The 25337-nt window shown below is 42.1% G+C and overlaps 1 protein-coding gene across 5 annotated transcripts in view; it reads left to right on the forward strand.

The window, feature by feature from the left end:
- The window catches only part of slc25a25b (solute carrier family 25 member 25b), a 52856-nt gene that overhangs the window by 4661 nt on the left and 22858 nt on the right, over positions 1 to 25337 (forward strand). Inside the window, exon 1 of one of the 5 annotated variants that reach the window (XM_031802748.1) lies at positions 11948 to 12554. The exons of 2 other annotated variants lie outside the window; for them this stretch is intronic. In XM_031802748.1, the coding sequence (XP_031658608.1) occupies positions 12306 to 12554 (249 nt within the window). In that variant the 5' untranslated portion in view covers positions 11948 to 12305. Of the gene's footprint in view, positions 1 to 11947; positions 12555 to 22825; positions 23067 to 25337 lie in introns of those variants that run through there. 2 more of the 5 variants (XM_020458253.2, XM_020458252.2) reach the window with 2 other exon arrangements.

Consider the following 25337-nt stretch of genomic DNA (forward strand, 5'->3'; position numbering starts at 1 on the left):
CAAAATATGGAGAAAGTCAAGGGGTCTGAATACTTTTCAAATGCACTGTTGCCCACCCCTTTCATTATTCCTCTACATATTTTTGCAGAGGGCCTCTAATGCAAAAATGAAGGGCAACAACAACTTTTCTCAAGTAAATAAAATAATTTAAGCCAAAAATGCTGGCAGGGGCAACAAAGGAAAGGGGGAGGCTATCCCACCAAAGTGATATGAGGAGAAACACGTTTTTGAATAAGAGGTCAGATGGAAATGTGAGGTCACTTATGGACACGTGAGCTCCCTTTGTCCAAATGCCTTACAAAGCAAAGATATTTGAGACCACCACAGGAAACCAGTCAATTTAGGTCAAATCCCAGACTAAGGCAGGGCTCAGGAATTAGGTAATGCCACGCAACATTTCATTTACTTAGCAGATGGTCTATCTGTCATCTGTCAAATACAGGATCATTTCTGACTTTTATGACAAATTATCAGGTCACGAGTTTACATTACTAAATTCCTTTTTTTGTAAACATAATTCCTTTCCCTAAATTACATAACCCAATTAATTTAGTTAGGTCTAATATGTAGTCCTGTATGGCTCAGTTGGTAGAGTATGGCGCTTGCACCGTCAGGGTTGAGGGTTCGATTCCTGGGGCCACCCATACTTAAAAAGAGTGTATGCACACATGACTGTAAGTCACTTTGGATAAAGGCGTCTGCTAAATGTCATATTTATACTGAACATAAATGTAGTGTGTTGGTTTCATGAGCTGAAATAAAAGATCACAGAAATGTTCCATACTCTCATTTTCTGCACACATTTGTTTACATCCCTGTTAGTGAGCATTTCTTCTTTGCCAATATAATCCATCCACCTAACAGGTCTGGCATAGCTGATTTAAACAGCATGATCATTACACAGATGCACCTTGCGCTGGGGACAATAAAAGGTCATTCTAAAATGTGCAGTTTTGTCACATAACACAATGCCCACAGATGTGTCAAGTTTTGAGGGAGTGTTCAATTGGCATGCTGACTAAAGGAATGTCCACCAAAGCTGTTGCCAGATAATTTTATGTTAATTTCTCTATCATACACCGCCTCTGTCATCTTAGAAAATTTGGCAGTACGTCCAACCGGCCTCACAACCACAGACCTCGTGTAACCATGCCAGTCCAGGACCTCCACATCCGGCTTCTTTATCTGCGGGATCATCAGAGACCAGCCACCTGGACAGCTGATAAAACTGAGGAGTATTTCTGTCTGTAATAAAGCCCTTTTGTGGGGAGAAACTCATTCTGATTGACTGGGCCTGGCTCCCCAGTGGGTGGGCCTATGCCCTCCCAGGCCTACCCGTGACTGCGCCCTGCCCAGTCGTGAAATCCATAGTTTAGGGCCTAATTCATTTATTTCTATTGACTGATTTCCTTATATGAACTGTAACTCGGTTTAAAAGTTATTCCGTTTTATATTTTGGTTCAGTGTATATATAGAATAGCTTATGCTATATTTCATGGAGGCTACTGTGCACTGTTTGTTAGACCTGCCCTACTGTGTTTTGTATTGTATGGGTGAAATAGTTGATATTGGCGATATAATCCTGGGTTCCTGGTGGTTTTGAGCATTTGCCAGACTGATTCGGCACATGAAGGCTTCCAATTTTCTAGTACTTTCCCCCATTGTTCAGAAAGCAGTGGCAGAACAACCACATGGATATGCTTGCCCACTCTATTGGCTGCAGATAGGCAAAGGTCATGGGGGCATATTTTTAACACTGCGCTCAGTTTGCTGCCTGTGACATCCACTATCTATGATCTTGTCTCACACTTTCACATCGAAAAGAAGCAAAGTCATGCTCTTTTTGTCCCTCTTCAAAATGGAGCCCAATAACTTGTTTTCAGTTCCTGACCATCTTCTGAAACATTTGGTTTAATATTAGCCTTGGTAAACCTGCATTTGTTGACCCAAGGTTAACTACCTCCTTGGCCTCTTTTAGATAAAACTGTTTTGAATATGGACTTGCTTTTGACCAAAAATATTTATTTGCTCTGCAATCTGTTTTGGTGGTTTGGCTGTCTAGTCAGGTCGTGATTCATATTTCAAATCAAATTTTATTAGTCACATCCACCGAATACAACAGGTAGTAGACCTTACAGTGAAATGCTTACTTACGAGCCCCTAACCAACAATGCAATTTAAAAAAAAATACGGCTATGAATAAGAAAAAAAGTAACAAGTAATTAAAGAGCAGCAGTAAATAACAATAGCAGGGGGGTACCAGTACAGAGTCAATGTGCTGGGGCACCGGTTAATTGAGGTAATATGTAGGTAGAGTTCTTAAAGTGACTATGCATAGATGATAACAACAGAGAGTAGCAGCGGTGTAAAAGAGAGAGGGGGGGGGCAATGCAAATAGTCTGGGTAGCCATTTTGATGTTCAGGAGTCTCATGGCTAGGGGGTAGAATCTGTTTAGAAGCCTCTTGGACCTAAAATTGGCGCTCTGTTACCGCTTGCCATACGTTAGCAGAGAGAACAGTGACTAAGGTGGCTGGAATCTTTGACAATTTTTAGGGCCTTCGTCTGACACCGCCTGATATAGAGGTCCTGGATGGCAGGAAGATTGCCTCAGTGATGTACAGGGCCGTTCACACTACCCTCTGTAGTGTCTTGCGGTTGGAGTCCGAGCAGTTGTTATACCAGGCGGTGATGCAACCAGTCATGCTCTAGATGGTGCAGCTGTAGAACCTTTTGAGGATCTAAGGACCCATGCCAAATATTTTCAGTCTGGACACCAAGGAACTTGAAGCTCTCAACCTGCTCCACTGCAGCCCCGTCGATGAGAATGGGGGCGTGCTCGGTTCTCTTTTTCCTGTTGTCCACAATCATGTCCTTTGTCTTAATCATGTTGAGGTTGTTGTCCTGGTACCACACGGCCAGGTCTCTGACCTCCTCCCTATAGGCTGTCTTGTCGGTGATCAGGCCTACCACTGTTGTGTCATCGGCAATCTTAATGATGGTGTTGGAGTCGTGCCTGGCTGTGCAGTCATGAGTGAACAGGGAGTACAGGAGGGGACTGAGCACGTACCCTTGTGTGGCCCCTGTGTTGAGGATGTGTTGTTACCAACCCCAGGGTCCTTAGCTTATTGATGATCTTTGAGGGCACTATGGTGTTGAACGCTGTGCTGTAGCCAATGAATGGCATTCTCACATAGGTGTTCCTTTTGTCCAGGTGGGAAAAGGGAGTGTGGTGTGCAATAGAGAGTGCATCATCTGTGGATCTGTTGGGGCGGTATGCAAATTGGAGTGGGTCTAGGGTTTCTGGGATGATGGTGTTGATGTGAGCCATGACCAGCCTTTCAAAGCACATCATGGCTACAGACGTGAGTGCTATGGGTCAGTAGTCATTTAGGCAGGTTGCCTTAGTGTTCTTGGGCACAGGCACTATGGTGGTCTGACTCAGACAGGGAGAGGTTGAAAATGTCAGTGAAGACAGTTGAGTTAGGGTTAGGGTTAGCATGCTCGCAGTACACGTCCTGGTAATCAGTCTGGCCCTGCGGTCTTGTGAATGTTGACCTGTTTAAAGGTCCTATTTACATCGGCTGCGGAGAGCATGATCACACAGTCTTCTGGAACAGCTGGTGCTCTCGTGCATGTTTCAGTGTTATTTGCTTAGGCAGGCTTGTGTTACTGGACAGCTCTCGGCTGTGCTTCCCTTTTGTAGTCTGTAATGGTTTGCAAGCCCTGCCACATCCGACGAGTGTCAGAGCCGGTGTAGTATGTTTCAATCTTAGTCCTGTATTGATGCTTTGCCTGAATTTCTTATAAGCTTCCGAGTTAGAGTCCCGCTCCTTGAAAGCGGCAGCTCTAGCCGTTAGCTCAGTGCAGATGTTGCCTGTGATCCATCGGCCGATTAATCGGTATATATTAATAATACGCATTTACATTTTTTTTTTTACTAATGACCATTACAACAACACTGAATGAACACTTTTAACTTAATATAATACATCAATAAAATCAATTTAACCTCAAATAAATAATGAAACATGTTCAATTTGGTAACAGTATAGATTCTGTCCCTCTCCTTGCCCCTACCTGGGCTCGAACAAGGAACACATTGACAACAGCCACCCTGGAAGCATCATTACCCATCGCTCCACAAAAGCCGCAGCCCTTGCAGAGCAAGGGGAACAACTACTTCAAGGTCTCAGAGCGAGTGACGTCACTGATTGAAACGCTATTAGCGTGCACCCTGCTAACTAGCTAGCCATTTCACATCGGTTACACCAGCCTAATCTCGGGAGTTGAAAGGCTTGAAGTCATAAACAGCTCAATGCTTGAAGCATTGCGAAGAGCTGCTGGCAAACACACGAAAGTGCTGTTTGAATGAATGCGTACGACCCTGCTGCTGCCTACCATCGCTCAATCAGACTGCTCTATCAAATATCAAATCATAGACTTAATTATAACATAATAACACACAGAAATACGAGCCTTTGGTCATTAATAAGGTTGAATCCGGAAACTATCATTTCAAAAACCAAAGCGTTTATTCTTTCAGTGAAATACGGAACCGTTCCGTATTTTATCTAACGGGTGGCATCCATAAGTCTAAATATTGCTGTTACGTTGTACAACCTTCAATGTTATGTCATAATTACGTAAAATTCTGGCAAATTAGTTCGCAACGAGCCAGGCGGCCCAAACTGTTGCATATACCCTGACTCTGCGTGGAATGAATGCAAGAGAAGTAACACAATTTCACCTGGTTAATATTGCCTGCTAACCTGGATTTCTTTTAGCTAAATATGCAGGTTTAAAAATATATACTTCTGTGTATTGATTTTAAGAAAGGCATTGATGTTTATGGTTAGGTACATGTTGGAGCAATGACGGTCCTTTTTCGCGAATGCGCACTGCATCGATTAAATGCAACGCAGGACACGCCAGAACCTAGTAATATCATCAACCATGTGTAGTTAACTAGTGATTATGATTGATTTATTGTTTTTTATAAGATAAGTTTAATGCTAGCTAGCATCTTACCTTGGCTTCTTACTGCATTCGCGTAACAGGCAGGCTCCTCGTGGAGTGCAAATGTAAGGCAGGTGGTTAGAGCGTTGGACTAGTTAACCGTAAGGTTGCAAGATTGAATCCCCGAGCTGACAAGGTAAATATCTGTCATTCTGCCCATGAACAAGGCAGTTAACCCACCGTTCCTAGGTCGTCATTGAAAATAAGAATGTGTTCTTAAGTTCTTAACTGACTTGCCTAGTTAAATAAAGGTTCCAAAATTATTATTTTTTAAATCGGCCAAATCGTTGTCCAAAAATACAGATTTCCGATTGTTATGAAAACTTGAAATTGGCCCTAATTAATCGGCCATTCTGATTAACCTCTCTGGGAAAATGCAGGGCGCCAAAAATCCCAGAACCACACGAGGGGACCTAGTGAATGACCTGCAGAGAGCTGGGACCAAAGTAACAAAGCCTACCATCAGCAAGGGCATTGAAGATGAAACGTGGCTGGGTCTTTCGGTGCTTTCACTCTAGTGGTAGCATGAGACGGAGTCTACAACCCACACAAGTGCCTCAGGTAGTGCAGCTCATCCAGGATGGCACATCAATGTGAGCTGTGGCAAGAAGGTTTGCTGTGTCTGTCAGCGTAGTGTCCAGAGCATGGAGGCGCTACCAAGAGACAGGCCAGTACATCAGGAGACGTGGAGGAGGCCGTAGGAGGGCAACAACCCAGCAGCAGGACCTCTACCTCCGCCTTTGTGCAAGGAGGAGCACTGCCAGAGCCCTGCAAAATGACCTCCAGCAGGCCACAAATGTGCATGTGTCTGCTCAAACGGTCAGAAACAGACTCTATGAGGGCCCGACGTCCACAGGTGGGGGTTGGGCTTATAGCCCAACACTGTGCAGGACGTTTGGCATTTGCCAGAGAACACCAAGATTGGCAAATTCGCAACTGGTGCCCTGTGCTCTTCACAGATGAAAGCAGGTTCACACTGAGCACATGTGACAGACGTGTCTGGAGACGCTGTGGAGAACGTTCTGCTGCCTGCAACATCCTCCAGCATGACCGGTTTGGCGGTGGGTCAGTCATGGTGTGGGGTGGGGTGGCATTTCTTTGGGGGGCCGCACAGCCCTCCATGTGCTCGCCAGAGGTAGCCTGACTGCCATTAGGTACTGAGATGAGATCCTCAGACTTCTTGTGAGACCATATGCTGGTGCGGTTGGCCCTGGGTTCCTCCTAAAGCAAGACAATGCTAGACCTCATGTGGCTGGAGTGTGTCAGCAGATCCTGAAAGAGGAAGGCATTGATGCTATGGACTGGCCCGCCCGTTCCCCAGACCTGAATCCAATTGAGCACATCTGGGACATCATGTCTCGCTCCATCCACCAACGCCACGTTGCACCACAGACTGTCCAGGAGTTGGCAGGTGCTTTAGTCCAGGTCTGGGAGGAGATCCCTCAGGAGACCATCCACCACCTCATCAGGAGCATGCCCAGGCGTTGTAGGGAGGTCATACAGGCACATGGAAGCCACACACACTACATCAAAGTTGGATCAGCCTGGAGTGTGGTTTTCCACTTTAATTTTGAGTGTGATTCCAAATCTAGACCTCCATGGGTTGATAAATTTGATTTCCATTGATAATTGTTGTGTGATTTTGTTGTCAGCACATTCAACTATGTAAAGAAAAAAGTATTTAATAAGAATTTTCATTCATTCAGATCTAGGATGTGTTATTTTAGTGTTACCTTTATTTTTTTGAGCAGTGTATTTAAAAAAAAAAGTAAATTATCGATAAAATTGAAGACTGGATGATCTGTGTTCAATACAGAAAGAAAACAAACTGAAGCAGTCTGGTCACACGCCTCTATCTAACAGTACACTTCAAGTGACCCTCGTTCAAGATGGCCGTACCTCTTCATTACACAAAGGAATAACCTCAACCAATTTCTAAAGACTGACATCCAGTGGAAGCGATAGGAATTGCAAGAAGGTCCCTTAGAAATCTGGATTCCCAATGAAAACCCATTGAAAAGAGTGACCACAACAAAAAAATCTGAATGGTTTGTCCTCGGGGTTTCGCCTGCTAAATAAGTTCTGTTATACACAGACATGATTCAAACCGTTTTAGAAACTTCAGTGTTTTCTATCCAAATCTACTAATAATATGCATATCTTATCTTCTGGGGATGAGTAGCAGGCATTTCATCTGGAGTTAATCAGTCGACCTCTAGTACGTACGGTCACTGAGGGGATGATGTCATCGATGCACTTATTGATGAAGCCAATGACTGATGTGGTGTACTCCTCAATCCCTTCTCAGGAATCCTGGAACATATTCCAGTATGTGCTAGCAAAACAGTCCTGTAGCTTAGCATCTGCTTCATCTGACCTCCTTTTTTGTATTGATCTAATCTCTGGTGCTTCCTGCTTTAAGTTTTGCTTGTAAGGAGGATAGAATTATTGTCAGATTTGCCATTGGAGGGAGAGCTTTGTATGCATGTCTGTGTGTGGAGTAAACGTGGTTCAGAGTTTTTTAAATTGTATTTATTCATTTATTGTTATTTGTTTTACCATCTGGTTGCACATTTAACATGCTGATAGAAATTTGGTAAAACGGATTTACGTTTCCCTGCATTAAAGTCCCCAGCTACTAGGAGTGCCGCCTCTGGGTGAGCGTTTTGTTGTTTGCTTATGGCGGAACACAGCTCATTCAATGAGTGCCAGCCTCAGTCTGTGGTGGTATGTAAACAGCTACGAATACAGAAACTCTCTAGGTAGATGGTGTGGTCTACAGCTTATCATGAGATACTCTACCTCAGGCGAGCAATAGCTCGACACTTCCTTAGATACCGTGCACCAGCTGTTATTTACAAACATAGTCCCCCGCCCCATGTCTTACCAGACGCCGTTGTTCTATCCTGCCGGTACAGCGTATAACCAGCCAGCTGTATGTTGATGGTGTCGTCGTTCAGCCACGACTCCGTGAAGCATAAGATATTACAGTTTTGAATGTCCCGTTGGTAGTTTAATCTTCCGCGTAGGTCATTGATTTAATTCTCCAAAGATTTCACATTTGCTAGCAGAATGGAAGGAAGTGGGGGTTTATTTGATAGCCTACGAATTCTCAGAAGGCCGCCCGCCCTTTGGCCCCTTTTCCTCCTCTTCACTCAAATCACGGGGATCTGGGCCTGTCTCCGAGAAAGCAGTATATCGTTAGCGTTGGGCTCATCAGACTCGTTAAAGGAAAACGTCAGCCTTCTTCTTTGGTGCCATTTGATCCTTTGCAAGGTAAATGATGTACAAATGTCTGCTGGGCAATTTGCAAATGTCATCATTCTGATATCCAGTGAGTTTTGGAAGAAAGGTAAAGCTCTAGTGCTTGTACGCGTTCTCTACAGTTTATTATCTTGACAACACAATGATAGCCAATCATTACAAGCATGGACAATACAAATACTCCCTTCACTGCTGCAGAGTCTGAGACAAGTCCACTGTCCTATGCACTTTTCTTGTCCAATTAGCTGGGTAATTGTAATGTGTGTGTGTGTGGTGCCAGCTCAGCTTTTTTGTGTTTTTCGCGCTTAGCTGCTCTACTGTAAATGTAACTGGAGTGCCTCCGAAGGTCAAGCAAGGGGTTTGATCTCAAAATGGGTTTGAGAAAAGTTGTCTTTGATGCTTCTCATATACTGCATGTCCTTGTCCCTCCATTTACTGTACAATATGATGCATTTTACCTGCCATAAAAATGATATAATATCTGCCTTGGTCAAACTCCAATGAAAGGGAATGGGGGATACCTAGTCAGTTGTACAACTGAATACATTCAAAGGAAATGTATAAGCATTATTGACCTAATGTGAAGTTAGGCTTATATGGAATGGCAAGACCCCATTGTTTTCCGTAGTAGGGTACTTGGCCCTCTTTACAGCGTTACGCTGTGTGTATCAATGCAATTTAATTTCAGGTTCCCTTTCTGGCTCATGAGCGCCCCTAGAGGCAAACATGGAGGGCATCCTATTATATAGTGCATCTTTAATTGAATGGAGAATTAGTGAAAGCCCAGGAAACAGCTAATGGTTTCAACACTTAGGCTAACCTTCACAGTAATGAGCCTAACCTTCACAGTAATGAGATTTGGGCTGAAGGGATCATTGTGGAAGGAAGCATGGCGATTCTCCCTGAGGTAAACTTCACCCATAGACAACATTCTGCCAACCTCTAAGCTCACTCCATTAGCCACTCAATCTCTGTGAATGTCAATGGGATTTCACAGCATTTCCTCACCATGAGTTCATGACTTGTGGCTCTTGTCTTGTATTCTGGCTAACACCAAACTCTAAAGTCTTCCTGATGTTGAAGACACGATGTGTTGATAATAAAGGGGGCTGTTCTTTTTTACTGAATTGGTTCTCCTCTGTCTTTCACACTCAAACAACCAGATGGACAACCACACACAGCCCCGAAGGTGCCCTCTTCAACAACTGTTGGATTTTCAAATCCAAACAACGTAAGATCAAAGCTCAGCCAATTTCTGCGCGAATACTGCATTTCCAACAAACTCCTGTCCAGAGCGAGTCCCGTCAGCCAGGCTACTGTCTTCCTGATGAAAATACTTATATTGTCCAGCAGGGGATGCCCACCTCTGACTCGTTATTTTATTGAAAGGAGGGACATACTGTCTTTCGTCAGAATATAAGCATTATGTATATAATTTACACCTGGAACATATGACATTAGAATTATTATTAAGGTTTTTTTATATGATCAGGACTGTAATTATGAGGGAGGTACAATTTGATTATGTGGTGATGAAGCAGTAGTATTCTGTCATACAGTTATTTATTTTTGTTATTAACAGGTCAGGCCTAGTGCTGTGACGGTCATTGGTTATACTATTATACGGTAATTGTGCCAGCCCTAGTCAGGCCTCAAATCAGTTCTGTCAAGGGTGAAGTGAATAATTGTCTTAATTGTTGCCAGCACAGCAGGGCTGCAGACATAAGTAAGGCCAAACCAAATCTGAGGGGATTTTAAAAATTGGATTAATACTTTCACAGCAGTTGTCTACACATAGTTGGTAGGGTAAACTGCAGCCGTAATATTATGCAGCTTCATATTTAGTCTTGCTAAGAGTATGCAAAGTTGTCATCGAGGCAAAGGGTGGCTACTTTGAAGAATCTCAAATATATTTTGATCTGTTTAGCAGTTTTTTTGGGCTACTCCCTGATTCCATGTGTTATTTTATAGTTTTGATGTCATCACTATTATTCTACAATGTAGAAAATAGTATTAACAAAAACCCTTGAATGAGTAGGTGTGTCAACTTTTTATTGGTACTGTATACGCACACACACACACTACCACACACACTCTATATATATACACACACACACGCGTACATTGTAATATTATTGTATGGTGGTATTATACATTTTGTATTGTAGGTCATATTGTGGCTTAATACTGTTAAATGATGTACTGTTTTATCTTTTGTTTTGGATCTCTTATAAATACAAATGGATCACGCTGCATGAGGTAAAAGGTGGCCACCAGATACTCACTGGTTTTCTGATCCAAGCCCCTGCCTTTTTTTTAAGGTATCTGTGCCTATCGGATGCATATCTGTATTCCCAGTTATGTGAAATCAATAGATTAGACCCTAATGAATTCATTTCAATTGACTGATTTCCTTTATGTGGACTTGTCCCTAGACATGAGGAGCACTCACTGACCTTTGCAATGATCTTCTGTTATCTCTGGATAAAATCCCAAATGCACAATCAGCTAGTGTTGAAGGAAACAAATAAACATTTCCTGGCCAAAAGGTCAACATGGGGAAGTCTGAACACCAAGGGTAAATCTGCTCAGAAAATGACCAGAATTCAATTGATTTAAATGTTTAAAAGAAAAGTATTGGCAAGATTGAAGCTAATGGGCAACATTCCAAATCATTCACTGAATGAGACATTCTTTAGTGATAATTGGAATGGACTCCAACCCTGTTGGAGACAACTTAATAAAATCAGTAATCCTAAGTAATGGTTGGATTCAGCTGTAATCGGTTCTACGCTTCAATTTCAAGTTGAATGAAAAGAAAAATACAAATTCAAACTGATACTCAGACGTGCAAGATCATTCAGAACAGTGTCTTGGATGGAGCAGTCTTTAAAAAAAAAAATGTATAACCTTAAATTTAACTAGGCAAGTTAGTGAAGAACAAATTCTTATTTACAATGACGGCCTACACTGGCCAAACCCGGACGACGCTGGGCCAATTGTGCGCCGCCCTATGGGACTGCCAATCACGGCAGGTTGTGATATAGGCCTTTTGAAGACAAAGATGAAGAGTGAGGAGAGTTGAAGAGGTTTTGCTGATCAGTATGTGTTAGTGGAAAAGAGCATGCAGAGCTGGGTGAGGTTGCCACGGTGATACTGACATTTTGATGGAGAGAATCGAAGAGGGGAAAGAACAGTCAGCAGGTTTTTCCGAGAGTAGAGAGACTTCCCCCAACCCTTACAAGCCCATTCGATTCAGGATGACAAGTCATAAATTAGTTGCTTCGTTGTATCCTCTATTCTAATTGGTTGTGGAGTCAAGCTCTGGGGAATCTCCAGTTGGACCTATCAGTGTGGGCTGCCGTGATTGGCTGATGCAGCGCTGCAGTGAGAATGCAGGTTTCAGGAGCCTCTTCTTTTTTACTGCATTACTCTGTCCGTCGATACTGAGCCAGCTAACCGGCACAATCTCACTGTAGCTCCTGTCTCAGTCTTAACCTCTCAGTAGATGATATGCAGCAGAGATGCAGCCAAGGTAGTATTGAACTAAACTCAAGATATCAGTTGCAGTTGCATCATTCTTTAGTCTTTAACAGAAGTTACATGTTAGTGGTTTAAGAGTTTGTCCATACAATCGTTTTGATTGGAACAGTTTAGTGCTGCATATTTGGCTGCATTAAAGCTACAGCTAAATTAATGTTTTTGTTTGGGCAGAGTAGAACTTATGGTGTGCGTTGATTGAAAGAAAAGTGCCACTAATACTGACTGATACATCTGAGGAAGGATGATGAAAGGAGGAGCACAGCTGAGTGCACACAGGAAAAGGGGCTTTTGGAGCTGAAGCAGTGACGCGGAAGAAACTTGAAGGACCCTCTTTTGCATTCTGCGGTTGTCCTCACCTGCCCTCGCTGTGAATTCTCTTTCTACCGGCGCAGAACTCTTACCTCGGCTGACACCCACCTTTCTAATTGTGTGTTGGCACCGGCTTTTCAGCACCCAGACGAGCATCAGTCTAGAGACGAGGATGCTGCAGAGTGTGTGGACTTCCCTATGCCAATGGTTTGTGGGAAGGACAGAGTGTGAGCCCGTGGGAACCCAGTCACCGGAGGAGAGCAAAGCAGAGGTTTCCGTCAGTGGAAAGACTGCCAAGAAAACTGGACTCGAGGGAGACCTTGACACATCTGCCAGGGATGACAAGGGCAGGAGTGATGGTGCACCTGCGAAGAAGACCACAGTGTTAATCATGGTGGTGCCCCCTGATGGCTTTCAACAGGTACCGCAGGGACAGAAACAACCGCTTTGTATGTGTGGAGGGGGTGGCAGGTGGAGGGATTGAACTGGCCATTTACTGGCTGTCTCCTTTGCATGGTGGGTGAGCACATTTGAAGTTACAGTAATTAAGACACTGAAAATTCCGGTTCAATTTGGAAAAGGTCATTTTTGAGTTGAGTATTTCAAAATTCTATAATGTTCTAGGACAGAATATAGAGATTAAAGGGAGCATGTCTTTGGTGATCTGAAAAACTTGGCACATCTTTCAAAGTTCACGCTGTGTCCACAGGCTGACACTTAACTATAGTGCCACCCTTTCAGAGAGGAGAAGTTTCTGAGAGATGTCACAGGTACTGCATGTCCATTTCACAGCCAAAATACCTCATTCCAGTGAACATGCACAAACAACTTTAGAAATCTTTAGAAATTGGCTCGTGATTGTCCTCTGGGGTGCGATGAGCATTTGTTTAAGTGCTGTCCACTTAAGGGTTACCATGTGCAGTGGTACTCTCTTCGCATTGTGCTATGTGACAAACGTTGGCTCAAGTTATCAGGTGGGTTCAGAACATTGTGTCCAGAAAGGCTTCAAAAGTAGATATAATGCTTGGCTAGTTGCAGGTCTGGGAAAACCGCTATGTATGGACGATTTGTCCAATGCCTGCTTTCAAATTGACTTCACTGCAGATTGCAGAGTAAACGTGATAATACGATGTATGGCATTTGACTGATAATATATGCTATGGTTTGGTGGTAAATGGCACAACGGGAGATGGCGAGTACAGCTGTGTATCTGGTTTAACATGCTAGTTAGCTCAGTAAGTGGCTGAATCAATAAGGATACGGGGCATCATATAGTGTTAGCCGTGTTTTGAGAAGTCAAAGCACTTTGGATGACTTATCTGTTCAGCTGCCACTGCTATCTTGATTTCCTTGCGTCTTGCTCGCCTCTCCGTTTTCAGCCCCTCAGTATGCTCTTCCCCGAACAGAGCAGGCAGGCCTGTTGCAGGCCTCTACATATTCGCCTAAATATCTTTCTGTGCGACCTGGAATTTTTATTTAAGAGCACCAGTGAGTCTCTATAAAAATGTACGATTTTAGCTTTCTTGCCTCCCATATTTTTCATTGTACTTTAAATGTCTTTGTGTGCGCCTACATTTTTCAGCTTAGGCGCACACGTGCTCCTTGTAAAGAAGGCCAGCGTAGAGCCCTGTGTTATTCTAGCGACTCCACACAGACACAGCGTGTACACATGCTGCTCCAGAACCAGTGCTCTTCTTCTTTCAGACAAGCATGTGTCAAAACTTTGTTCATTTGCACAATGTCTCTCATTCACATTCGCTTGTAAATGTGCAAACTCTCCAAAAATGACATTCGGTAGCTACTACCTATACTTGTATAACTTTGAGCTGGATTGCCTGTCTTTGCAATTAGTTTATTTTTGTTTTGCGCTCGTTAGCATATCTAGCTAGCAGCCTCTGGAAATACACTATGTGCAAGTTTTGTTAGCATTCTGGTAATAGATGCCCAATGGGCTGTTTTTGCGGATTCTTTGCACCCTTTGTGTACTGAGACAGTAATACCTTAAATCCTGGGATGAGAGAAGGACTGTACTGTTTGACAATATGAAAATCTAGGTACCGCCGCCATTTAGACTACTAGTCCCCAATCCCATCCTAAAAGGTTTATTAACGACAGGACATTTAGGCCTGGCAAAGTTGCACTGCCATTTTTAGATGAGCGCCTTAATGGAGTGAGCCCCCCCCCCACACACACACATCATTCATGACACGTACGTATGTCACACATGTTAGACTTTATCTCAGCTGTAACCTCAAACCTATAATTCAAACCTGTGACTTTCACCAGTCACAACAATACATTAGGGCTGGGAATTGCCAGAAACATCATGATACAATACTTAGGTGCTGTTACGATATATATTGCGATTCTCACGGTTCTATATGTATTGTGATTTTATTGCTATTCAATGTTCCCAATTGTCTCTCTATTTTTAAAAGTGGTTCGGGAACAAGCTATAAATTAAACATTTTGGGTGTTTTGGTGCAGGTACAGCCAACTAGTGCAAAAATATCATTACAATACGTACTGACTGACCGCATGTTTTTTTGCTCTAGAAAAGCGCTTTGACACTTTGGACTGTTGTGGACTGATTATCTGAACTTTCAGACCGGCCTAATGACGGGACTGTATTGGAGAGGGATTGCTGATAACTATATGTTTATGTCCTTTTCTAAGTTGTCTATTGCATAGAGCGGGAGTAAACGGAAGATGGCCTATAATCAAATCAAATTTTATTTGACACGTGCCGAATTCAACAGGTGTACAGTGAAATGCTTACTTACAAGCCCTTAACCAACAATACAATTTTAAGAAAAATACACACACAAAAAAGAAATAAAAGTAACAAAGAGCAGCAGTAAAATAACAATAGCGAGGCGATATACAGGGGGTACCGGTACAGTCATGGTGCGGGGGCACTGGTTAGTCGAGGTAATTGAAGTAATATGTACATGTAGGTAGAGTTATTAACGTGACTATTCCTAGATAATAACAGAGTAGCAGCAGTGTAAAAGAGGGGGGAGGTGGGCAATGCAAATATTCTGGGTAGCCATTTTGATTCGATAGTCAATGGAGAAGAATGAAAAAAAAACATGTTTTTCTGTAGGATCTTAATTTGATCACCCTGTTTCAGGAGAACTTTGAGGTTTTAAAAGGCTTCTGAAGTTTATTTCCACTTACAAATTTCAGACTTGGTTTTCCATTATGAAAAAATTTATCAACCACTACAAAAATGTAAATTTCATTATAATTCACATTTCCTGTTGCAGCAGTATTATTTTCCTGCTGTATCAAACTGGCTCAAATTAAGACCCTACAGCTGTAAGACCCCATGTCCCATTCCCAGGGCCGTCCCTAGTTACCACAGCCACAAAGTCATAAATTGTGGAAATAGGCAGGGTTTATCTTATTAAAATGTGAGTTTAGGGCCTTCCAGGTGGCGCAGGGGTCTAGGGCACTGCATCGCAGCGCTAGCTGTACCACCAGAGACTGGGAGGTCTGTGGGGCAACGCACAATTTGCCTAGCGTCGTCCGGGTTAGGGAGGGTTTGGCCGGTAGGGATATCCTTGTCTCATCGCGCACCAGCGACTCCTGTGGTGGGCCGGGCGCAGTGCACGCTAACCAAGGTCGCCAGGTGCACGGTGTTTCCTCCCACGCATTGGTGCAGCTGGCTTCCGGGTTGGATGCGCGCTGTGTTAAGAAGCAGTGCGGCTTGGTTGGGTTGTATTTCGGAGGACGCATGACTTTCGACCTTCGTCTCTCCCGAGCCTGTACGGGAGTTGTAGCGATGAGACAAGATAGTAACTACAAATAATTGGATACTACGAAATGTAATAAATAAAAAAAGTGAGTTTAAACCTAACCTTGACCCTAACTTATCCACACTGCTAACCTTATGCCTAACCTTCAATTAAGACAAAACAATCGAACCAAAAATTTGGCTGTGGTAACTAGTGGTAGAGCTGTCCCCGGGAAGGAAAAAAAAAAATCTTGATTGACCGAAAGTCGTGTGTTCCTTCGACCAATCCATTGGTCAGAAATGTTTAACTAGTATTTTTCCATATATAGACACACACTAGAGGTCGACCGATTATTTGGAATGGCCGATTAATTGGGGCCGATAACAAGTTTCCATAACAATCGTAAATCTGTATTTTTGGACACCGATTTGGCAGATAAAAATAAATAAATAAATATATATATATATATATTTTTACACCTTTATTTAACTAGGCAAGTCAGTTAAGAACACATTCTTATTTTCAATGACGGCCTAGGAATGGTGGGTTAACTGCCTTGTTCAGGGGCAGAACGACAGATTTTTACCTTGTCAGCTCGGGGATTCAATCTTGCAACCTTACGGTTAACTAGTCCAACGCTCTAACCACCTGCCTTACATTGCACTCCACGAGGAGCCTGCCTGTTACGCGAATGCAATAAGAAGCCAAGGTAAGTTGCTAGCTAGCATTATAAACTTATCTTATAAAAAACAATCAATCATAATCACTAGTTAACTACACATGGTTGATATTACTAGTTTATCTAGCGTGTTGCATATAATCGATGCGGTGCGCATTTGCGAAAAAGGACTGTCGTTGCTCCAACGTGTACCTAAACATCAATGCCTTTCTTAAAATCAATACACAAGTATATATTTTTAAACCTGCATATTTAGTTTATATTGCCTGCTAACCTGGCTCGTTGCGAACAAAGACAGCCAACTTCGCCAAACGGGGGATGATTTAACAAAAGCGCATTTCGTTGCACGACTGTACTTAACCATAAACATCGATGCCTTTCTTAAAATCAATACACAGAAGTATGTATTTTAAACCTGCATATTTTGCTAAAAGAAATCCAGGTTAGCAGGCAATATTAACCAGGTGAAATTGTGTCACTTCTCTTGCATTCATTGCACACAGAATCAGTGTATATGCAACAGTTTGGGCATCCTAATTTGCCAGAATTTTAAGTAATTATGACATAACATTGAAGGTTGTGCAATGTAACAGGAATATTTAGACTTATGGATGCCACCCGTTAGATAAAATACGGAATGGTTCCGTATTTCACTGAAAGAATAAACGTCTTGTTTTCGAGATAATTAGTTTCCGGATTCGACCATATTAATGACCTAAGGCTCGTATTTCTGTGTGTTATTATGTTATAATTAAGTCTATGATTTGATAGAGCAGTCTGACTGAGCGATGGTAGGCATCAGTAGGCTCGTAAGCATTCATTCAAACAGCACTTTTGTGTGTTTTGCCAGCAGCTCTTCGCTGTGCTTCAAGCATTGAGCTGTTTATGACTTCAAGCCTATCAATTCCCGAGATTAGGCTGGTTTAACCGATGTGAAATGGCTAGCTAGTTAGCGGGTGCGCGCAAATAGCATTTCAAACGTCACTCGCTCTTGAGACTTGGAGTAGTTGTTCCCCTTGCTTTGCAAGGGTTGTGGCTTTTGTGGAGTGATGGGTAACACTGCTTCGAGGGTGGCTGTTGTCGATGTGTTCCTTGTTCGAGCCCATGTAGGGGCGAGGAGAGGGACGGTAGCTATACTGTTACACTGGCAATATTAAAGTGCCTATAAGAACATCCAATAGTCAAAGGTATTTGAAATACAAATCGTATAGAGAGAGATTGTCCTATAATTCCTATAATACCTAAAACGTCTTACCTGGGAATATTGAAGTCTCATGTTAAAAGGAACCACCAGCTTTGGGACAGACACATCTGTAGCTATTTTCGCAAGGGATAAGAAGCAGTGTTTGACTTGGGCAGGAGCTCACCAGAGCGGAGTACTGGCACCTCACATTTTCTACTGCTTGAGCTCCTGTTCCTCTTATAAAATATTTGCTGAGAAGTATTGTGTAGCTATTGCACCTAAATATAAATAGTACCAGCACCCAAATGAGTACCGGAACCTATTTCAGTTCAAGTCGAGCATTGATAAGAAGTAATCAGGTAGGCCTATTTTATCACTTTTCCACTGGATCAGAGCATGACATTTTTGTATTAATATTCCTTCAACTTTATATCAAGGGAATCACATTTGTCCTACTGTAAATACACTTAACAAATATTTACATAACATGTAAAGTGTTGGTCCCATGTTTCACAAGCTGAAATAAAAGATCACAATTGTCCATACACACAAAAAGCTTATTTTGCACAAAATTGTTTACATCTCTGTTTGTGAAAATGTATCCTTTGCCAAGATAATCCATTCACCTGACAGGTGTGGCATATCAAGAAGCTAAATAAACAGCATAATCATTACACAAGTGCACCTTGTGCCAGGGGACAATAAAAGGCCGCTCTAAAATGTGCAGTTTTATCACACAACACAATGCCACAGATGTGTCAAGTTTTGAGGGTGTGTGCAATTGGCATACTGACTGCAGGAATGTCCACTAGAGCTGTTGCTAGAGAATTTTACGTTAATTTCTCTACCATAAGCCCCCTCCAACGAGGGCTTGGCGGTATACCGTAAAAACTGGTATTGATGGTAATACTGGTATTGGCGGACCGGTTGGGGTTTTTACTTTACCTTCGAAAATGGTATTTGAGTGTTTGGTTTGTTAAATGTGATACTCCGTGTGTTAACATCCCATTTTGATAGTTAGCGACTTGAGTCATCTCTCACTCACTCCATGCTGCTTTCCACACAGACCTATCCCCGTCCCCTGTCACTCAATGGGCACATTTTGTTGTTGCTCAAGCACAAGACACTTTCGTTTTAATATAAATCCCCTAGTGTTCTATAATTACACTTAATTTGTTTCTTATATCTGCAAACAGCTTAAGCTAGTTGTTTTTTTTTCTTATCAAGTTGGGCCTAAATCTTGCTAGTCGCAAATGCTAATCGTTAGTTAGCTGGCATACTAGCTATCTAATAAATGTACTGAATCTGAGCAAACTTAATTAGCTATACATCCTGATTAATACCAGTGACAGTGTAGACCTCAATCAGCATGTTGGTATAACAGTATCTTCTAAATTTAAAAAGGAATACGCAAAGCATGAACGTTGCTACATGAAGTAGCTGAGAAAACATTCCGTGTAGCCAAAGATTATAGGGTGCCCTAGGAAACACTTATCAACACTTTGGTTCCTACCCTGTCACAATAACTCCTCCCTGGCATTTTCAGTCGTCGTCATGTCCATCCACACTGTATTGAAAGTGCCCCCTATTTTATTCGAACTATATAATTAGAATAATACTTTTATTTCCATTATTCCAACAGTTCGCCGAAGTGTTTTGCTGTAAATTGCAAGTCAAATCGCAATTGCCACATTTGGTAAAATAAGGCCTAGATTGTGTGACCATATCGTGCACCCCTATGTAGCAGTGTAAAAATGATCTCAAATGAGTGCGGGAAATGCGAAAATATTTGGGGTTGAATTTAACAGTATGAAACCATCAGAATGGAGAAAGACCCATTGAAGTCATTTAGAATGTGTGTTGCCACCCAAGGGGCACACACGACTCATAAAACAATTGTAGAACTTATTCCAAAACATAAAATAGTCTATTTTTTATTTGTTTTTAAAATACTGTGACATTATGTTTTTGCCATATCGCCCAGCCATACCTGCCATGTAATTTGAGAGAATTTGGCTATACATCCAACTGCAGACCACGTGTAACCTTGCCAGACAAGGACCTCCACATCTGGCTTCTTCACCTGCAGGATCATCTGACACCAGCCACCCGACAGCTGATGAAAGTATGGGTTTGCACAACCAAAGAATATCTGCACAAACTGTCAGAAACCTTCTCATGGAACTCATCTGCGTGCTTGTCGTCCTCACCAGCTTCTTGACCTGACTGCAGTTCGGCGTCTAACCGACTTCAGTGGGCACATGTTTACCTTTGATGGCCATTGGCACACTGGAGAAGACTGCTCTTCACGGATGAATCCTGGTTTCAACTGTTAACGGGTAGATTGCAGACGGTGTGTATGGCGTTGTGTGGGCGAGTGGTTTGTTGATGTCAATGTTGTGAACAGAGTGCCCCATGGTGGCATTATAGTACGGGCAGGCATAAGCTATGGACACAAACACAATAGCTTTTTATCGATGGCAATTTGAATGAACAGAGATACCGTGACGAGATCCTGAGGCCCATTGTCATGCCATTCATCTGCCGCCTTCCTCACGTTTCAGCATGATAATCCATGTTGCAAGGATCTGTACACAAAGTTTGTGGATGCTGAAAATGTCCCAGTTCTTCCATGGCCTGCATACTCACTAGACATGCCATCAATTGAGCATGTTTGGGATGCTCTGGATTGATGTGTACAACAGCGTGTCCCAATTCCTGCCAATATACAGCAACTTCGCACAGCCATTGAAGTGGGACAACATTCCACAGGCCACAAAAAACAGCCTAATCAACACGATGCGTCACACCAGATACTGACTGTTTTTCTGATCCATGCACCTAATTTTTTATTTATTTATCTGTGACCAATATGCATATCTGTATTCCCAGTCATGTGAAATCCATAGATTAGGGCCTAATTCATTTTTCAATTGCAATATTAAAGCTGCTCATGTTGCGTTTTAATATTTTCATTGTAGCAGCATTTTTAAATATATTAACCCAATCAACTTGGCTGGTTTTGAATAAGCGTGTTATGTGTAAAGGGTGCATTACATCTCAGCCACGTGAATACTGGATAAAGCAGAGTAAAAGGGACTGAAATTTTTTACCCTACAAATCAGTGACGGCCTAATGGCCGTAATGACTTTGACCAGACGTTTGTTTGTAAATGTCTATAGCCGAACTCTAAAGGGATGACTAGGTTTTAGAATCTAGGAGCAATCTACTATGTTTTAGGATCTAAAGATCTAGCAGCATCTAAACTCTGTACAGGTATTATCCTTGCATGCACGTGTAACAGCTCCTGGATGTGCATACGTTATTTTGACCAGTGGATTTGACCTACCTACACACACACAGACCCCCCATACCAAGACCCCTCTTGTCAGCGGCCATTCTTCCTTTACCCTTGGACCCCAGCCAAGTGACTCACCCAGAAATAGCTGGCCAAGTGAAATGGGAAGTCCGAGAGCTAGGTACCTGACGGTCACCCAAGAGTTGCTTGGCTGAAAATGCCCCCTTCTGACTCCCCTGCGCCCACCCCCACCACTTCAGTGGGATAGGTGGTTCCTCTAGCAGGCAGTGGACAAGTGTGTGGGTTTTGCAAGCTTGCTGCAGTCAGGCACCCGGCAGTCTCTGGGACTCTCCAATCTCCTTTGCCTGTAATTGAATCACTCCTCACTCTCACCACCTCTATCGTTGACAGAAGACACTTTACTGGAGCAGACTATTACGTCAATGGTGATCTCTATTACTGACACACAATACAGTCTGGAATGGTGGTAACCTCTTGTTTAGTCCTAATTCTACTATGTTCTTTCTTCAGAAGGGGAAGTTTCATGCTGCTTTTTACGTAAGTTTTCTACTTAAAGGGCCCATTTGTAAGCCTACCTGTATACATTTCAAAAGTAAGCTACTAAGTTCAAATAGGCTAAACTTAATAAATCCACCAACCTCATCCCTTGGGAGGCAGGTAGCCTAGTTGTTAAGAGCATTGGGCCAGTAATCGAAAGGTCACTGGTTTGAATCCCTGAGCCGTCTAGGTGAAAACTGTCAATGCACAAGGCACTTAACACTAATTGCTCCTATAAGTCGCTCTAGATAAGGGCGTCTGCTAAATGACTAAAATGTCAAATGTAATCCCTCTTGACTACACTTTGGGTTAGCATTTGTGCTTCTGCTAGTACTCCTTGGGTTAGTGGTTAGCGTATTAGCGTAGTGGTAGCGTATTAGCTGTGATGGTCTACTGCAGTCAGTCTCATAAAATTTGTCATCAATGCTAATGGTGTGGTACTGTGTTGCCAAAGTTCCTGAGCACATCAATGGGCCATTTTCCTTTTCTAACAAGATGACTAATATCCAGTGTATTAGCCATCTTGTTGGACATAAAAACTGTCAAATGTCTTGAAAGGAAGATGTTAGACATTTCAAAGTTGCCCTACAATTACAACTGCACTTTAGTGAAACACAGATTTTGTCCTTGAACTGTAGGAGATGGTCATCAATGTCAATCTTCAGCTAGTTTAAATATCAAATCCCCCTTGATATAATGGGTTGGGTAACACTTCTCTGTAATAACCCAGTTAAAGGTGTTGATCATACAGTGCACTACAGTTTCGGTCCCAAGATCTGATTCCTTGTAATGCTGATGATCTCATGATTTCCTCTGTGTGAGGAAGATGCCTAATATTGCCACAGTTGGTCACATTAAAGTACGGTAGGATGTGACTTGTGTATTTAAGCCGTTGTAATTAATTACACATAAGAAGCATTTGTACTGAAAGAAAGAGGAGCTTTAAAGGGTTTTCTGGAAAGTTCACCTCTGGTTCCTTAATTTCATTCAAGTGCACAAGTCATTTTTTTCATGAAGGGGCCATTTGTTGGGGGCTAAATGGGAGGGCTCCTTTGTCGGACTGCAGTCTTGTTTGGTTCTCTTGAAATATTGACAGCCTGTGGTGTAAAGATAGTAAGAGGGCGGGATGTTGTGGCATCCAATGAGATTGCTCCTTGGTCCTACCAGCCTCTGTGGGAGGAACCTTTTTTGAGTCCTTTTATCCATATGTGTCTTCTACCTACCAGCATTTTAGCTTTGCACTGCAGAGCGGGCAAACTTCTTTTTTTTTCTATGTTACTTATTTTGTTTGTATTTTACACTTACCTAAGAGAAGCATGTTGTGCGTGTGCCTGTGTGTGCCCTTTCCAAACTCAGAACACACTGAATTTGAGTATTTTGAATCAAATGGACTACCAGCTGAACTCAAGTCTCTCTTCAAACTGAGCATATTTCTTCCTTCTCAGGAATTTTCTACATATCGAAACTGGCGGAAGGTAGATATGCCGTTTTTGAATCTGGAATCTTTTTATAATTCTGTTTGTGATCATAGCAATAACACTTGAATGCATTCGGTATTTCATTCAGCACTTTCATTCATATGGCAAGACTGGCAGACAGCCCTACAGCTGTAGAATGCGCTTTTGTGTGAGTGGCCAGTCTGTAGACAGGCTCTCTGCCTCTGAGTAATAACTTGGAAATTATTGTAAATTCATAGGAATTTTAATTAAAGCTTTCTTGTTATATATAATCTGTCAGCAAGGCATTGTCCTTTGAACCCCCTAGGACCTAGCTTTTTAATGTGCATCATGCACTGTCCTTATTTTGTCATTTGCTTTTTCATAGGGGTCAAATATGGCCTTAATGATTTATGCCAACAAAATATTTCAAACAATTCATTTCATAACCATGAGTTTGTCATTAATTCATGTTCTTCCAAACTCTATCCAGTGGCTATGTAGTCAGACTTCATTTAGCCTCTGCCACAGGCTTTGACCTCCCCTTCTGTATGTGAGTGAAGCCTGGGAGCCGACGCTAGACTATACTTGACTCTGAGTCTGAACTGGTTCTTTAGATTATTCATTTAAAGTCAGTGGTTTGGCAGGTATCCTTCAAAGAAGGCCCAGACGCTTCCTGTGGAACGAAGAGTCTAGAAATGTCTAGAAAATCTAAGAAAGCCCAGATTAGTGACGTCAAAAATTATTAGAATGTAGGCTAATGGTTTATATTTGCTTGTTGTTAAAATAACTTAACATAAATGTATTCTAAGGGATGAGTGAGAAAATGGCGCTATAGTTCTTAAGACTGGACATTGAACTCATTTCTGTTATTGCCCAGAAATTCTGTACTTCCTCAATAATTAGACTATTATCTGGAAAACTCACTATTTTATAAACAAACTAGTGGGCATCTGTCCAGTTTTATCCTTAACTTTGGTCAATTGCTCCTGGTCTGTTTTTAGGTTTCAGCTTGCAGAAATGGCCAGCTAGTGCACATGGTTGAGTTTTATCTGATGTTCAGTCAAAGCTGTCTCCTTCTTTTTGAGGGCAAACAAACCATTGTTTAAAGGATTGCTCATGGTCTTACGTCTGAGTTCGCAAACACCCATATTAGCTTAGTTTCCTGGGTCTACTGACTGACCCTGGTTGTTATAATTTTTTTATTCTCAAAGTATCGCTATATAACACTATACACAAATTGCTGTCACTCGATTTAGCTTATGACAGTCAAGTTCCACTTGGCACTATAATTCACTCTGATGCCTTTTGCTACCAACAACAGACTGTTCAATACAGTATAAAACCTAATGTTCTAAAAATAGTCTGGTCCAAAATTGTCACCATTAATAAAGATGATAAAATACTGTGTCAAATAAATAAATGTTGTGTAACATGTCATGTTTTTTATTCTAAAAATATGGTGTTTTCAATACCTCACCTTGTGAGGATAACAACACTGAGCCTTTTCTCAAATGTTTTGAGATTGGAGAACACATTGGGAGGGATCTTAGACCATTCCTCCATACTGAATATTTTCAGATCCTTCATCGTTTGTTTGTTCTTATGGACTGTCCTCTTCAATTCAAACCACAGGTTACAAGTTCAATGGGGTTCAAGTCCAGAGACTTATATGGCCATTGAAAATTTAGATTTTTGTATTCAATTAAGCTTATTTTTGTGGATTTTGATTGGTGCTTGGGGTTATTGTCTTGCTGGAAGATTGACTATTTTGCGTCCTGGTGTCCTTGTTAAGGTCAACGGCATCATGAACATTACCCAGTACAAGGACATTTTAGCCAAAAACCTGGTTACCTCTGCCAGGACGCTTAAACTTGGCAGCAAATTGATCTTCCAGCCTAATCTTTCTTCTCCAAGCACACACCAAAATCCACAAAGAAATGCTTAATTGACCACAAAATCAAGATTTTGCAATGCCCATCTGTCTCCAGACTTGAACCCCACTGATTTGAAATGAAGAGAACAGTCCATAAGCGCAGACTAAGGATATCAAGGATCTGGAACGTTTCTGTATGGAGGAATGGGTTTCCCAAAGTCAGTACTGGGACCCCCTCTCATGCTGCAAGTTTAGTGTTTTGCTCTAGCACTACACAGCTGATTCAAATAATCAAAGCTTGATGAATTGGTTATTTGAATCAGCTGTGTAGTGCTAGGACAAAAACCAAAACACACTGGTCTTGGCCAGAAGATAAAAAAATGTTTGGAGATTCTCTTCTGCACTGTTCAACCAATCCAGTAAATGTGGAGGAG

This window comes from Oncorhynchus kisutch, linkage group LG23, assembly GCF_002021735.2.
Source record: "Oncorhynchus kisutch isolate 150728-3 linkage group LG23, Okis_V2, whole genome shotgun sequence".
Classification (NCBI taxonomy): Eukaryota; Metazoa; Chordata; class Actinopteri; order Salmoniformes; family Salmonidae; genus Oncorhynchus; species Oncorhynchus kisutch.